General features: G+C 38.9%; 1 pseudogene and 2 gene segments (V, D, J or C); all 3 read right to left on the bottom strand.

Moving 5' to 3' along the window:
• Nucleotides 1-2,007: 2,007 nt before the first annotated feature.
• On the bottom strand, nucleotides 2,008-2,676 carry LOC108635353 (the record flags this gene model as incomplete). The annotated part of the segment is given in 2 exon segments: nucleotides 2,008-2,312; nucleotides 2,578-2,676. Coding segments are annotated over 2 exon segments (351 nt in total), but the record flags the coding sequence as incomplete, so codon positions are not given.
• A 4,598-nt stretch (nucleotides 2,677-7,274) lies between these two features.
• LOC108635354 lies at nucleotides 7,275-7,800 on the bottom strand. The segment is given in 2 exon segments: nucleotides 7,275-7,537; nucleotides 7,752-7,800. Coding segments are annotated over 2 exon segments (312 nt in total).
• Nucleotides 7,801-12,083: 4,283 nt separating this feature from the next.
• On the bottom strand, nucleotides 12,084-12,693 carry LOC108635352 (annotated as a pseudogene).
• Between the last annotated feature and the right edge of the window lie 477 nt (nucleotides 12,694-13,170).

Here is a 13,170-nt window from a genome sequence, read left to right as displayed (position 1 = left end):
CCCCACCTTGTGCTGCTACCACACAAACTCTAGACTGTGCTCTCAGTGATATCTTATTGTGGTTTTAATTGTATTTCTCCAGTGATTTATGATGTTGAAATATTTTTATATGCTTATTTGCTATCTGTATACTTCTTTCGTGAAATAGCTCTTTTACCATGGTCTAAGTGAAATGTTTGCCTTATTAAATACTGTTTAGCTTTCAGAGTTATTTATATATTCTAGATACTACTTCCTTGTGGAATATACGGTTTCCAAATAATAGTTTTTCACAGTTGGGAGCTTATCTTTTTCATGCTTTTACAGTTGCTTTGCAGGGCAAAAGATCTTAATTTTGAAGTCTAGTTTGTCATTAAAAAAAAATTTTATAGACTGTTGTTTCATTGTCAAGTACAAAGGCTCTTGGCCCATACACACATCAAACTTTTGTCCTGTATTTTTTCCTAAAATTTTTATAATTTAACATTTTACGTTTAAGTCTGTGATCCATTTTAAAGAATCTATGTATGAAGTATGAGATCTGAATCAAGGTTAATTTTTCCTGCAATGGATTTCAACGTTCTCCAACACTATCTGTTGAAAGGGTTATCCTTCTTCTACCGAATTTATTTGGCACTTTGCCAGGAAAGGTCAGTTGGGTATATTTGTGCGGATCTATTTATGGGTTCTCTGTTCATTTCCACTGAACTGTGTGTTTATCCCTGCACCAGTACCAAACAACCCGATGACTCTAGCCTGAAATCAGATTGACCGATTGTTCTGACTTATTTCTTCAAGATTTTAAAAAGTATTCCAGAGTCTCTCCCTGTTCATGTAAATTTTAGAATAATCTTGCCTGTATTTGTTTTTTAAAAATCCTGATGGATTTTAACAGGAGTTTTATAACATGTGTATATAAATCTGGATAGACGTGTCATGTTTTACTGCTTTGAAATTTCCAGTTTGGCAAAACTCATGGTGTCTCGTCATCTGTCTTCTTTAATTTCTTTCTTCAGTGTTTTGTAGTTTTCAGCTTAAAATTTCTGTACATGTTTTCTGTACAAAAAAGACCACTCAGGGTCTTTTTTCGAGTCATTGTAAATGGTATTATACTTTTAATTTCAAGGTCCACATATCCATCGGCTAATATATAGAAATATAGTTGATTACATACATTTATCTTATTTCCTATGGTGTTGCTGAACTCAATAGGTCTGAGAGTTTTGGGGGATATGTTCTTTGAGATTTTCTATATAGATAATCATATTGCCTGGCAGTTTCACTTCTTTTCTGGTCCAAGACTGTCTTTACATCTGCTTTCTGTATTGCACTGGCTCTGACATCTAGCTCTGTGCTGAAGGAGAGAGATGAGAGTGGATGTGCGTGCCTTGTTCCCAGTCTTAGGGAAACATATACAGTCCTTTCTTAGTAAGCATACTGTTAGCTACGGAGGAACTTCCCCACTATGCCCATGTTTTCTCAAAGTCTTCACCATAGTTGACTGTTGAATTTTGGCAAAAGTTTATTCTACATAGATTAATATGATGTAATTTTTCTTTTTTATCCTGTTAATATGATGAATTTCATCAACTGATTTTCAATTTGAAGTCATTTGCATCCTTGAAAAAATCCATTTGTGCTTGGTATATTACTCTTTTTCTATAGATGAATTTTACTTGCTAATATTTTTAGGAAACTTCATGTCTATATTCATGAAATATGTTTCTTTGCAGTTTTCTGTTATAATCTTTGTCTGATTTTAATTTCAGGGTAACACTAGCTTCATAAAATGAGTGAGGGATTCTTTTCTTCTTTTTTTTTTCCTGGAAGAAATAGTGCATAATTCATGCTAACACTTCAACAGATTGGTAGAATTATCTAGTAACACTGTCTGAGTCCAGTGATTTTTTTAAATTAAAAATTCAATTTCTTCATAGATATCGTGACTTCAGCTTTCTCTGGCCCCTGCCCTGAGGAGAGATGAAGAGGAGCGACCCCTAGAGCCCACAGTGAAGTTTGGGGACAGACAGCAGGTGCTTCCAGAGCACTGTGCCCTGCACAGAAGTAGGTTCCTGCGTCTGAGAGCTGGGCAGCCGCGAGGTGCAGGGAGCCGTGCTTTCTGGTCTCTCCAAGCCGACCTGTCAGTCTCTGCTCCGTCTTCACTTCTCCAGCCTTCGCTAGTATCATCAAGAGGACAGGACTTCCCCCAGGACTCTGCTTATACCACTGTAAGTTGGTTAAAGTGCTTGAGGAATTGCAGTACGTGGTGAAGTTCTCTCCTTCTTGTAGAAACAAGAATTGAGGAATTTGACTTATCTGTTGTGCGTTCACTTCTGTTGAGAAAACGGTGAGAAGTATCAGAGAAGGTCTAATCACATGTCTATTCTCTCAGCCCCAAAGGTTTCTCTCATTCTTCTTGTGTATTTTTCTCCTTTCCATGTCTCCCTGCCCAATTCCCTCCGTCTTTCCACTTTTTAGTTTCTGAGTTTGTCTCAACATCCTCCTCTCTAACAGAAAATCTCATTCCTACAGCTTCCTGCAGATCATAGTCCACTGTGCAGGATTCTCTGGAAGCAATCAGGGAAACCCCAAACTCACGTGGTATTTGCATCCATAAGATCAGCACTGGTGCTATGAGCAGCATTTCCCTCTTCTCCCTCGTCAGGAAGAGTTGCTGAATCTGCCTGCTCCTAAAGGGTTTCCCTTGTACAAGCTTTTGCAGCCCCACACACGTTTCTGTGGTCTACACTGCCTTTTGCAAAGAAAACAGAAAGGAGTGACTGCCCTTTGAGACAGCCAATCAGACTTACCCCTATTTTACTCACACATCTTAAAAAGCAGGGCGGGTTTGCGGATGCTGCCCCCGTGTGGCTGGATCTAAAATTGGTGCCTGGGCTTCTGCACAATTTGACCCAGGATCACTGAGGGGAGCAAGGAGGCTAGTGTAGCCCCCACAAAGTGTTTGAGAGGGACACCAGGTGGCAGTGCCCCAGCTTTCATTCTTGCTGCATCGGCTGTGCTGGAACCTGATTCTCTAGGAGCGAAAATAGAAACATTTAGATAAAGCATTCACCAAGGGGTAACATTCGGGTAAAGATGTAAGGGACGTTCAGAGATACACCGTGTAGGTGTTCTGGGTAATAGCGCCACAGTAGGGAGGGCAAAGGCAAGGGACACAGGTCTTGATATAGAAACATGTTTAGAGTGTTTAAGTTATAATATCTCTTCTTTCTCTGTAGCCACTTATTCTTCCTAGGACACTATTGCATAAGAAACTTGCTAAAGCATTCAGCTGAATATTCATTGGAAAGACTGATTATGAAGCTGAAGCTCCAGTACTTTGGCCACCTGACGCAAAGAGCCAACTCATTGAAAAAGACTCTGATGCTGGGAAAGATTGAAGACAGGAGGAGAAGGGGACAACAGAGGATGAGATGGTTGGATGGCATCACCGACTCAGTGGACATGAGTCTGAGCAAACTCCAGGAAACAGTGCAAGACAGTGAAGCCTGGCATTCTGCAGTCCATGGGGTCGCAGAGTCGGGCACGACTGAGCGACTGAACAACAAAGCATTCAGCACTGTTAACTGGTTAGCGGATGATGTCCTCATATACTGATCCTGGGGCAACTGTATCTATGGTTTGGCATCTTCTTTCCTGATTCCCTTTAACTTCCCATTTTAACCGATAATGTCACCACCATTAAGACATCCACCCCGCTGGGGTCAAATGCTTCTCCATAGTAAGCCTTTCTCTTTAGGAGCCCTCTAAGATGTTACACACTGCCTGGCAATAAAAATTAGAGATGCTTATTACAGCTGAAGAAGTTAAGCTTAAAATGGAAGCAGATGAAAAGAAAAAGAAGAAAAAGTAACACAAACTCTGAACTAAAATTTATTAGGCTATCTCCTTTTGTAAAGGATTTTGAAATACTATAGTTGGCAACATTAGTTGCCTTATCCATGAGATGTAATACCCTTGATCACTTTTTTTCTGAGTTTGTGCTTTATTACAGTGTTAATATAAACAACTGTTCTTTATAAATTATTGTATTGTCCATATGTTTTTTGAAAAATTTTATACTAGAGAGTGGTATGTATGTGTTTATATGCATTGTATCTAATCTATTCCAGGCAGGTTTTACATAAGCATGATTTTAGGGGTAGTTTTTAGGGTGGTTTAGACTTTAAATATCGGAGAAGGTGATGGTACCCCACTCTAGTACTCTTACCTGGAAAATCCCATGGACCGAGGAGCCTGGTAGGCTGCAGTCCATGGGGTCGTAAAGAGTCAGACACAGCTGAGCGACTTTCCTTTCACTTTTCACTTTCATGCATTGGGGAAGGAAATGGCAACCCACTCCAGTGTTCTTGTCTGGAGAATCCCAGGGACGGGGGAGCCTGGTGGGCTGCCGTCTATGGGGTCGCACAGAGTTGGACACGACTGAAGTGACTTAGCAGCATCACAGTTAGAAAAGTTATGTCTCATTTCTCACAGATTAAAAACTTGGGAACAATAAAATCACAGTTTTGATATTTAAATTAGATAATGAATCTGAAATGCATCCTACATTGCCTGAAATGTAGTAAGCACAATAAATATCAACTTTCTTTTTTCTAGTAAAACCTACCTTTCCTTCAATGTCCAGGTCTGTAACCTTCTACTCCCTTTTTCCCCCTCCATATCAGGTCAGCGATGGGAGTTTCTAGAAAGATATTTAATCACTTATTCTCCTTGAGACTCATTACTCTTCTCTATACTTTTAGGGTTATATCTACTAGCTACACTGATGCACTGATACTCTCAGGGTGCAGAAAAGACATGAAAGGAACACCCAGAGGAGGTAGGTATTATTTTGCTTTCCCTAATGAATAATAAAATCAAGGTCATTTTTGTATGTTTACTGGCTATTGGATATGATATTTCTAAATTAGTCTCCAAGATTTCTCCATTCTGTTTAACTATCTTCTTTTCTTTTTGATTTATGAGCTTTTCATATATCCTGCACTTGAGTTCTTTTTTAGAAATATGCATTGCAAATATGGTCTACCAGTCTGCAATTGACTTTCTATCCTCTTGGCAGTTTTGTTTTTTTTTTTTAAATAAAGACTCTTTTTTTCAAAATTTAAATTTTTATTTTTACTTTATTTTACTTTACAATACTGTATTGGTTTTGCCATACATTGACATGAATCAACCACAGGTGTACATGCGATCCCAAACATGAACCCCCCTCCCACCTCCCTCCCCACAACATCCCTCTGGGTCATCCCCATAAAAATACATTTTCACGTTCATAAGAAGCTAGCTTGAAAGTTTTGTTTGTTTTCTTTAAGAACTGTAGAACTGCTTTCTTTTGGTGACTGCTATTGCTTCTGATAAGAAAACAGGTATCATTCAAATGATGTTTCCCAGAATACAATATATCACTCTTCTGTGGGTACTGGCAAGATTATTTCCACTTAAACAGACCCTGGGATTCTTCTTCAATGCCTTGCAAACTTCTGCCAAAACCACGATGGCCCACTTGCAGAATTCCTTATTCATCTTTATGGCATTTCACGTAACATTGCTCCTGAATGAGGACCTTGTTGCGGAGGAAGCCAATACAGCAGTGAGTGGAGGTGCTTCCTATAAGCAAATAGGTTATGGAATGGGTAACGGAAGTAGTTATAAATACCAGCGACAATTTTGTTACAATCAGTAACAAAAAAGTAAAAAGTTATTAATGTTTTTCATTTTGATGTGAATATATTTACACATACATTAATTATTTTTAAATCCCTTGTCTCATATTCTTGCCTGTAGTAACATACAATGTGCTAATATAAGTTAATCTTATATCTCATTGTATCTCAGTTATTAAGATACAGGTTTCAATGCAAGAGTGTGATTCAGCTAGAAGAGGAAAGAACATCACCCAAAAAATGGATAAATGAACTTGGTATAATTTTGCAGAAGGGAGTTAACTTATATTGGTTGAATGAGGAATTATTGCATCATATCAGCAGGAAGAATAGTTTTCCTGTTGACTTTATGACAAAGTTGTGTTGTTAAAAGAGGTACTGATGGATGCCTAGTTAACAAATCAATTAAATAGTTAAGCTATTGCAGTAACTTTGTACTGCCCCAGCCTAACTATCTAGAAATCGATTTGGAAGGCACTTGTCAGGAGGTAGCCATATTTTTATATTCTGCTGGCTGGTGCCGGGCTCCAGGGACTGTGGCAACTCACACATGTTGCTGCTGATCCACTACGTCATCTTACTGGTGACACACAGCTCTTCCGCCTCCCACCAGATCTCCAAATCTTCTGTCGTCTTGGGCCAAGTATGCATGCAGCATAACAGCAGGTGACACTCTTCTCCTCAAGGTCGCTTGTTCTTGTGAGACACTAAAGGAGCTCAGAGACAAGCTTTAGTGTGTTATGCGGGTTCCATTATCCTCATGGTTCTAGTATGTCCTTATGAGTCACAGTTCATCCATGCTTTTGTCTACACCCATCTTTCCCTCAAATGTTACTCTTGCTGGCTAGCAGTGAATTCAGTCTCAACACCAGATTCAAAGATAACAGCTTTGTACAGACTCCTCCAGCTCTAGCAATTGCCTGAGTTCTAATCTCAATAACTGATATCCTATTCGACACCACTAGTGGTTCCGCTTTTCTGACTGTAACTTCAGTGACACAAAGTCTGAGAGGAAAGGACTAAGGGAATGATTTTCATGATTCCAGATAACTATAACTAGACCTGTGTTTGCCATGTGAGGGTCTTTAGGTGAAGCTGCCACTTTGACGTATTATGGGGCAAGAATTCAACTTTAGACAACGTATGTTCCATATGATTGTTTCATGGTACAGGGAGGAAGATGGGAGGGGGGTTCAGGATGGGGAACACGTGTACGCCGGTGGTGGATTCATGTTGATGTGTGGCAGAACCAATACAATGTTGTAAAGTAACTAGCCTCCAATTAAAATAAATACATTTAAATTAAAAACATAAAGTCAAAAATTCAAGACCGAGAATGTATTAGTAGAAAGTTACTCTGGACACCTGTTTCCAAATGACATGGAAGGAGTCTTTGTTTAAAATTAAATCCTCTGATCCAGACCACAGATGAAGCAACCGTAGGACTACCACTTCTTGTCTGAGGTCTGCAGGTATGCATTTCACCTGGGGTCCTGCAGCAGGGGGGCTCTCTCTTATTAAGCTCGGGGGGTTTTGTACAGCTTTTCTCATTACTTCAAGCACTGTGAGTTCCCAGACTGCACAAAAGTACTTTGCGGAGTCTTCCAGCTATAAGGCTGAAATGGTGAGGCTGATGGAGTTCTGTGCTCTCTGAAAGTTTACAGAGTAGCGGCCATTCCTTGCATTCGGGCCAGAAGATTCCTGACGAATACGCAAAGTCATCTCTCCACTGGGAAGCTGCTTATACCAAAAAAGGTAGTGCGTGTACCCACTCCACCTTACTTCATACCGACAGTTCAGAATGACAGATTGCCCTGTTTGACTGGTTACGTATGGCTGGTCTTGAGTAACTTTCTGGGCTACACCAGATCCTGTGGAAAAAATCAGAAAACTAAGCTGAAGTAGTAAACAAAATAATGTAGGAATTAGGCTAATTTGGGACCCAGAGAAAATCCAAACTGAAATCATAATAGATACGCTTTCCTCCGATCCTCCTTTCCTCCCCACGTCCCTGTGAAGCTCCGCGTGCCTGTGTGCAGGCCTTTCACCCTGAACACTCGCACCCATGTTTGCAAGCCTCCCTACCAGAGAAGGGGAAGGCCAGGAGCACCCAGAGCAGACTGGAGAGCGGCATGAGGCATGGAATCCCCTGCACGAATGTGTCAGTTCTGCCTCAAGCTGAGAGTTCAGTGTCTTTGAGTGCCTGGCAGCCCAAATACATAGTACCCAATACCTGTGTGACTCCCCCAACAGGAAGTGGGAGTTGTCATGCTTGTAGACCACGTGGTCTGTGCACAGATGAGAAACTGACTCACCACAGACCTTTATTTTGTCTACTTGTCTTTCTCGGGTCATGAATTACCTGATCACTAATGACCTATGCAGTATCTGAAAGGGACCTGAAAAAAGCAATTCTCATGAAAGGTTTGAGTTGAGCAGACCTGAAGAATAAACAAGTTGACATACATTGGTAATTAATCAGCAGAATAACTTTACCAGCCCATTTAAAACATAATTTAGTATATGCCATGAACCCTTCTTATAATCTATTTACTGGTCATCATTTAACCTATGCCAACTTTCCTCCATCCAGTGTCTAACGACTCTTTTAAGAAGCTCATAGAACTTCATCTTTTTAAATGAAAGGCAGTCTTATCCAAATAGTTAATATATCTCTTATTTACTTGGTTCTAGGGCTCTAGTTAAGTTTTCCTGTAAATAAGTTACTTCAAGATCAAACAATAACAAATCAGTCCTTCTGACTTTCGGAATCTATTCCATTATCTATGTGTTATGAAATTATAACAGGAATAAAACATTTTTTGTACAGCTTTTCCCATTACTTCAAGCACTGTGAGTTCCCAGACTGCACAAGAGTAGTTTGTGGAGTCTTCCAGCTGTAAGGCTGACATTGAGTCTTACTTATTAGACTTTGAGAAGGATCAGGATATTCAGACCTGCTGCCTCCCAAAGTAGAATCATGCTTCTTAGACCATGTGTCCTAGAGTTGTCCTCATGTCACGTTTTCTATGTCATTGGCCCAAAGAGTTCAGTCTCACTTGTTAGTGGCTCATTATTTTTCTCTTTGTAAAATAAAGTCAATAGAAGCATGCCAGATCTTTCTGTGACACAATGCTATAATGCACTCCTGCCAAACTTGGTACCTACAGGCTGCAGACACTTGGTACCTGTCAATACCACAGAAGCTGGTGACTGAAGCTCTGTACACTGTCACCAGACCATGTAGAATGTAACTGTCAATTTTCCACCTGGTTTCATTGTTTTAATGGAAGAATTAACATAAAATAGTCAAAGGTAAATAGACAAGTAGAAAGGAAAGTACAGACAAGTTCTCTGAAATGGTGCCAGTCCTTTAATTTTAGGACAAAATAACTAGTGATGCAGGAATAAAAGTGTGTATTTAGTTGAGATGTCTACTCCTCTGTCTCATTTCGCCTTGGAGTGCAGACAGGCAGCCGATGCCCTGGTTTGCAATTATTTATAACTAAGTAGAAGAGACCATGGATGCCCACAGCAGCCTAGGCAGTAGCATGATAAAATGAAATATATATATTAACAGAATAATTACAGATATAAATATAAGGAAATTGATACTGATAAATTTTTATCAAAACTCAGAACTTACTCTGATTCACCAGTTTTTACAGGCACTTTTTTGATGCATAAGTCTATGAGCCTTTATCACATGTGTAGGTTCTTGTAACTGTCACAGAAATCACAATACAGAACTGTCCCATCACTCTAAAAACTGTCCCTTTGCACACGTTCTTATCCCTGCAATCCCTGATCACCCCTGGCAACTACTGCTCTCCTTTTCATTTCTATATTTTTCCTTTTAAGAATGTCATGTAAGTAGAATCATACCTTATGTATGGAATCATTATGGATCATAACCATACTATCCAATGTGTTATACATCAAGTAGCCTTCTGAGATAGACTTTTTTCCACTCAGCATAATACTCTTGAGATCAGTCTAGCTGATTGCATGTCTCAGTAGTCTGTCTGTTCCTTTTAATCACTACAGACTTTCCCCAACTAAGGATGGTTTTACTTATGCTTATTGACTTTATGGTGGTGAGAAAGCCATTCAGTTGAGAGCACACTTTGAATTCTGATCTTTTGCTGGGCTAGCACCATGCAGCCTGATATTCTCAGGTGATGCTAGGAGTGAGCTGAGCTTCTAGTCAGCCCAGAATCACGAGCATAAATAACCTTTCTGCACCCACACAACCTTTCTGTTTTTCACTCTCAGCTCAGCAGTCAATAAATTACATGAGATTTTTCTATACTGTAAAATAAACTTTGTGTTAGATGATTTTTCCTACTGTAAGTTAATGTAATGAGCATAATAAAGCTAAAATAAGATGTTCGGAGGGTTAGATGTAGTAAATGCTTTTTTCTCCTTAACACAATATTTTCAACTTACAATGGTTTATTAGAACATAACTCCATCATAAGTTGAGGAAGATCTATAAATAATATGTCTATTTATCCATCAGTTTACCCATTGAAGATGTTTCCAGTTTGGGGCCATCACAAATAGAGCTATCATGAATATTCATCTACAGATTTTTGTATGAACATAAGTTTTTTTTTATTTCTCAAGCATCAATACCACAAGTGTGATTGCTGAGTTGTAAGGAAAGTGGATATTTAAGTTTCTGTGAAACTGATGTACCGTATTCCAGAATGACTGTACCATTCACCCACCAGCAATGCATGAGTGATCCAGTTTTCTCTGCACCGTTGCCAGAACTTGGTATTGTCAGTACTTTTAGTTTTAGCCTTTATGACAGTCGTGGCGTGCTCTCTCATTGTGTCTCTAATTTACATTCCCTAACGGCTATTGATGTTGAACATTTGCTCATATACTTATTTATATGCTTTTATCCCTACTACATATCCTCTTTGGTAAAGTGCCTGTGTTAGTCTTTAGTTCATTTTTCAACTGGATTGTTTGTTTTCTTCCTGCTGAGTTTAGGAGTCCATTGTATTCTGAATACCACTCTTTTGATGGAAATATAGTCTGCAAACATTTCCTGCCATTCAGTGGTTTGTCTTTTTCATCCTCTTAATAACTTTCACAGAGCAAGCAAATCATTTTTCATTTTAATGAAATCTAAGTTTTTTTTTATGGATTGTGCTTTTGGTGTCATGTCAAAAATCTTTTTGCCTAACTGTACATTATAAAGATTTTCTCTTATGGTTTCTTCTAGAATATTTATAGTTTTACATTTGAATGTATGATCCATTTTGAGACTGAATTCAATATTTTGTATAAGGTGTGAGATTTAGGCCAAGTTCCAACCATTTGCATATTAATATCCACTTGTCCCAGTATCATTTGCTGATAAAACTGTCCTCTGTTGAATTGTCTTTGCACCTTTGTCAAAAAAATCAATTTTCCCCACTTGTATGGGTTGACTTCTATACTCTTACTCAGTGACATGAACTTACCAATGATTTTTTAATTATCCTTTTAGCATCTGTAGTATGGTTTACTTTTTCATTCTTTATATTCATAATTTATGCTTTTTCTCTTTTTCCCTTGATACTTCTACCTAGAAACAGATCAGTTTTATTAATCAGCTTTCTCCTTGTGTGAGTCTATTACTATAGTATTACCCAGTGGCAAAAAATTTATTAATAATATTGCTTTATTACCATTTTCACACTGCATATGATTTTCTCATGTGTATAATTCATATTTTCTTTTATTATATTGATAACTCCCTTGATAATTCTAGCTAGGAATAGATCAATAATATTAATCATTTTAAGAAAAGTAACCATATTTAATGATTATTTCTATTGTTTGCTTTAGAGTTCACCAATCTGAATTTTTAATTTTACCTTTCTTTTAGATTATATTGGGTTTTACGTTTCTTTTTCTATCTTCTTTTGTTGAAAGGTTAGATAATTTTTTTCAACCTTTTTTCTTTGGTAATAAAAGTACTTAAAAGAGATAAATTTCCTTCTATGTATTATTTTAGCTGTGCCTCATGCATATGTCAGAGAAGGTAATGGCACCCCACTCCAGTCTTCTTGCCTGGAGAATCCCAGGGACGGGGGAACCTGGTGGGCGGCCATCTATGGGGTCGCACAGAGTCGGACGTGACTGAAGCGACGCAGCAGCGGCAGCAGCAGCAGCAGCAGCAGCAGCAGCATACATATGTATATGTTTGTGTTCTCTCTATATTTTCTTTCAAATACTTTTTAACAGTCATTGTAACTGCTTCTTAAACATATGTATGAGTTGTTTTAAATTTAGTGCCTAAATTCCAAGTGTTTGGGAGTTTTTAGAGACATTTTTTCACAATTGATTTTCTCTATCAATTCCAATTTGGTGAAAGAATAAATTCCGTATAATTTCCGTTTCCTTATATTAGGACTTTTATGCACAAACATGTATATGTGTATATTTCATCTGCACAGCAGGGTGTGTCTGGAGCCTGGGCTGCAGATCTGGGTACAGCCTGCAGGTGTCTGGGGAGCACTGTGCACTTGCTGCACAGAAGTAGGTGGCTGAGTCTCCAGGCTGGGAAGTTGCAATGTGCAATGAGAGCTGTTTGGCACTCTTATTGAGCAAAACTGTGAGTCTTCCATCTTCCATTTCATTCATAACCGAACGTATGGCTATCAAGAGTGCAGGGCCTTTACCAGGATATTGCTGGTACCATGGGAAGTAGTCAAACAAACTGTTCTCATAACTACAGTTCAGAATGGAACTCTCCTTCCTTGACTGTCAAAGATTGAGGGCTCTGTTTCACCCTGCTCTTGGCTGCTTTTTTCCTTCTGTTGTCTGCTCACCCCTGTTTACAGAGATAAAAAGTCATTAGGCCCACAAACTGATATTTCCTTAAGTTTCTATCTGCATGAATTTGTCCATACTCCAATTTTCTCACTCCCCCAAATTAGTGAGATATCCTAGGGTTTCTCCATCATAACTCACCGTCTACTTGAAGACACAGAATTAAGAATGATGCTCCCAGCATCTTGTCCATTATTCCTGGCACCAAAGTTCAATCACAGCTCAGGCTCTTCTTCTGGTCTCCTTAGCCAGCTAGAACTCTGACTTAAGGTTCGCATCGGCTTTAATTCTTTCAAGAGGCCCCACCTTCTCACAAGTACTTTCAACTAAAGCTATTTTTTTCAAAACAAGCACTTTCCGATTTTCTCTATCTTAGACTTGCTCAAAATTACTTTCATCGAAAAGCAGAAATCCCCTCCTTACACATGGAATATGCTTAGTTTAGAAGTTCTCTCCCCTTTCTTCACATTTCCAAGAAGGTTAAAAATCATGTATCAGGACAACTTGATATCTTAAACAGGGATTACATTATTTTACAAGGGAGAAGAGAGTTCAGTTTAGTCACTCAGTCATGTACTACTCTTTGCGACCCCATGGACTGCAGCACACCAGGCCTCACTGTCCATTACCAACTTTCAGAGTTCACTCAAACTCATGTCCATTAAGCCAG

The sequence above is a fragment of the Capra hircus genome, unplaced genomic scaffold, assembly GCF_001704415.2.
Source record: "Capra hircus breed San Clemente unplaced genomic scaffold, ASM170441v1, whole genome shotgun sequence".
Lineage (NCBI taxonomy): Eukaryota > Metazoa > Chordata > Mammalia > Artiodactyla > Bovidae > Capra > Capra hircus.
The sequence above is the reverse complement of the archived record's forward strand: the minus strand, read 5'-3'. Positions and strand labels throughout refer to the sequence as shown.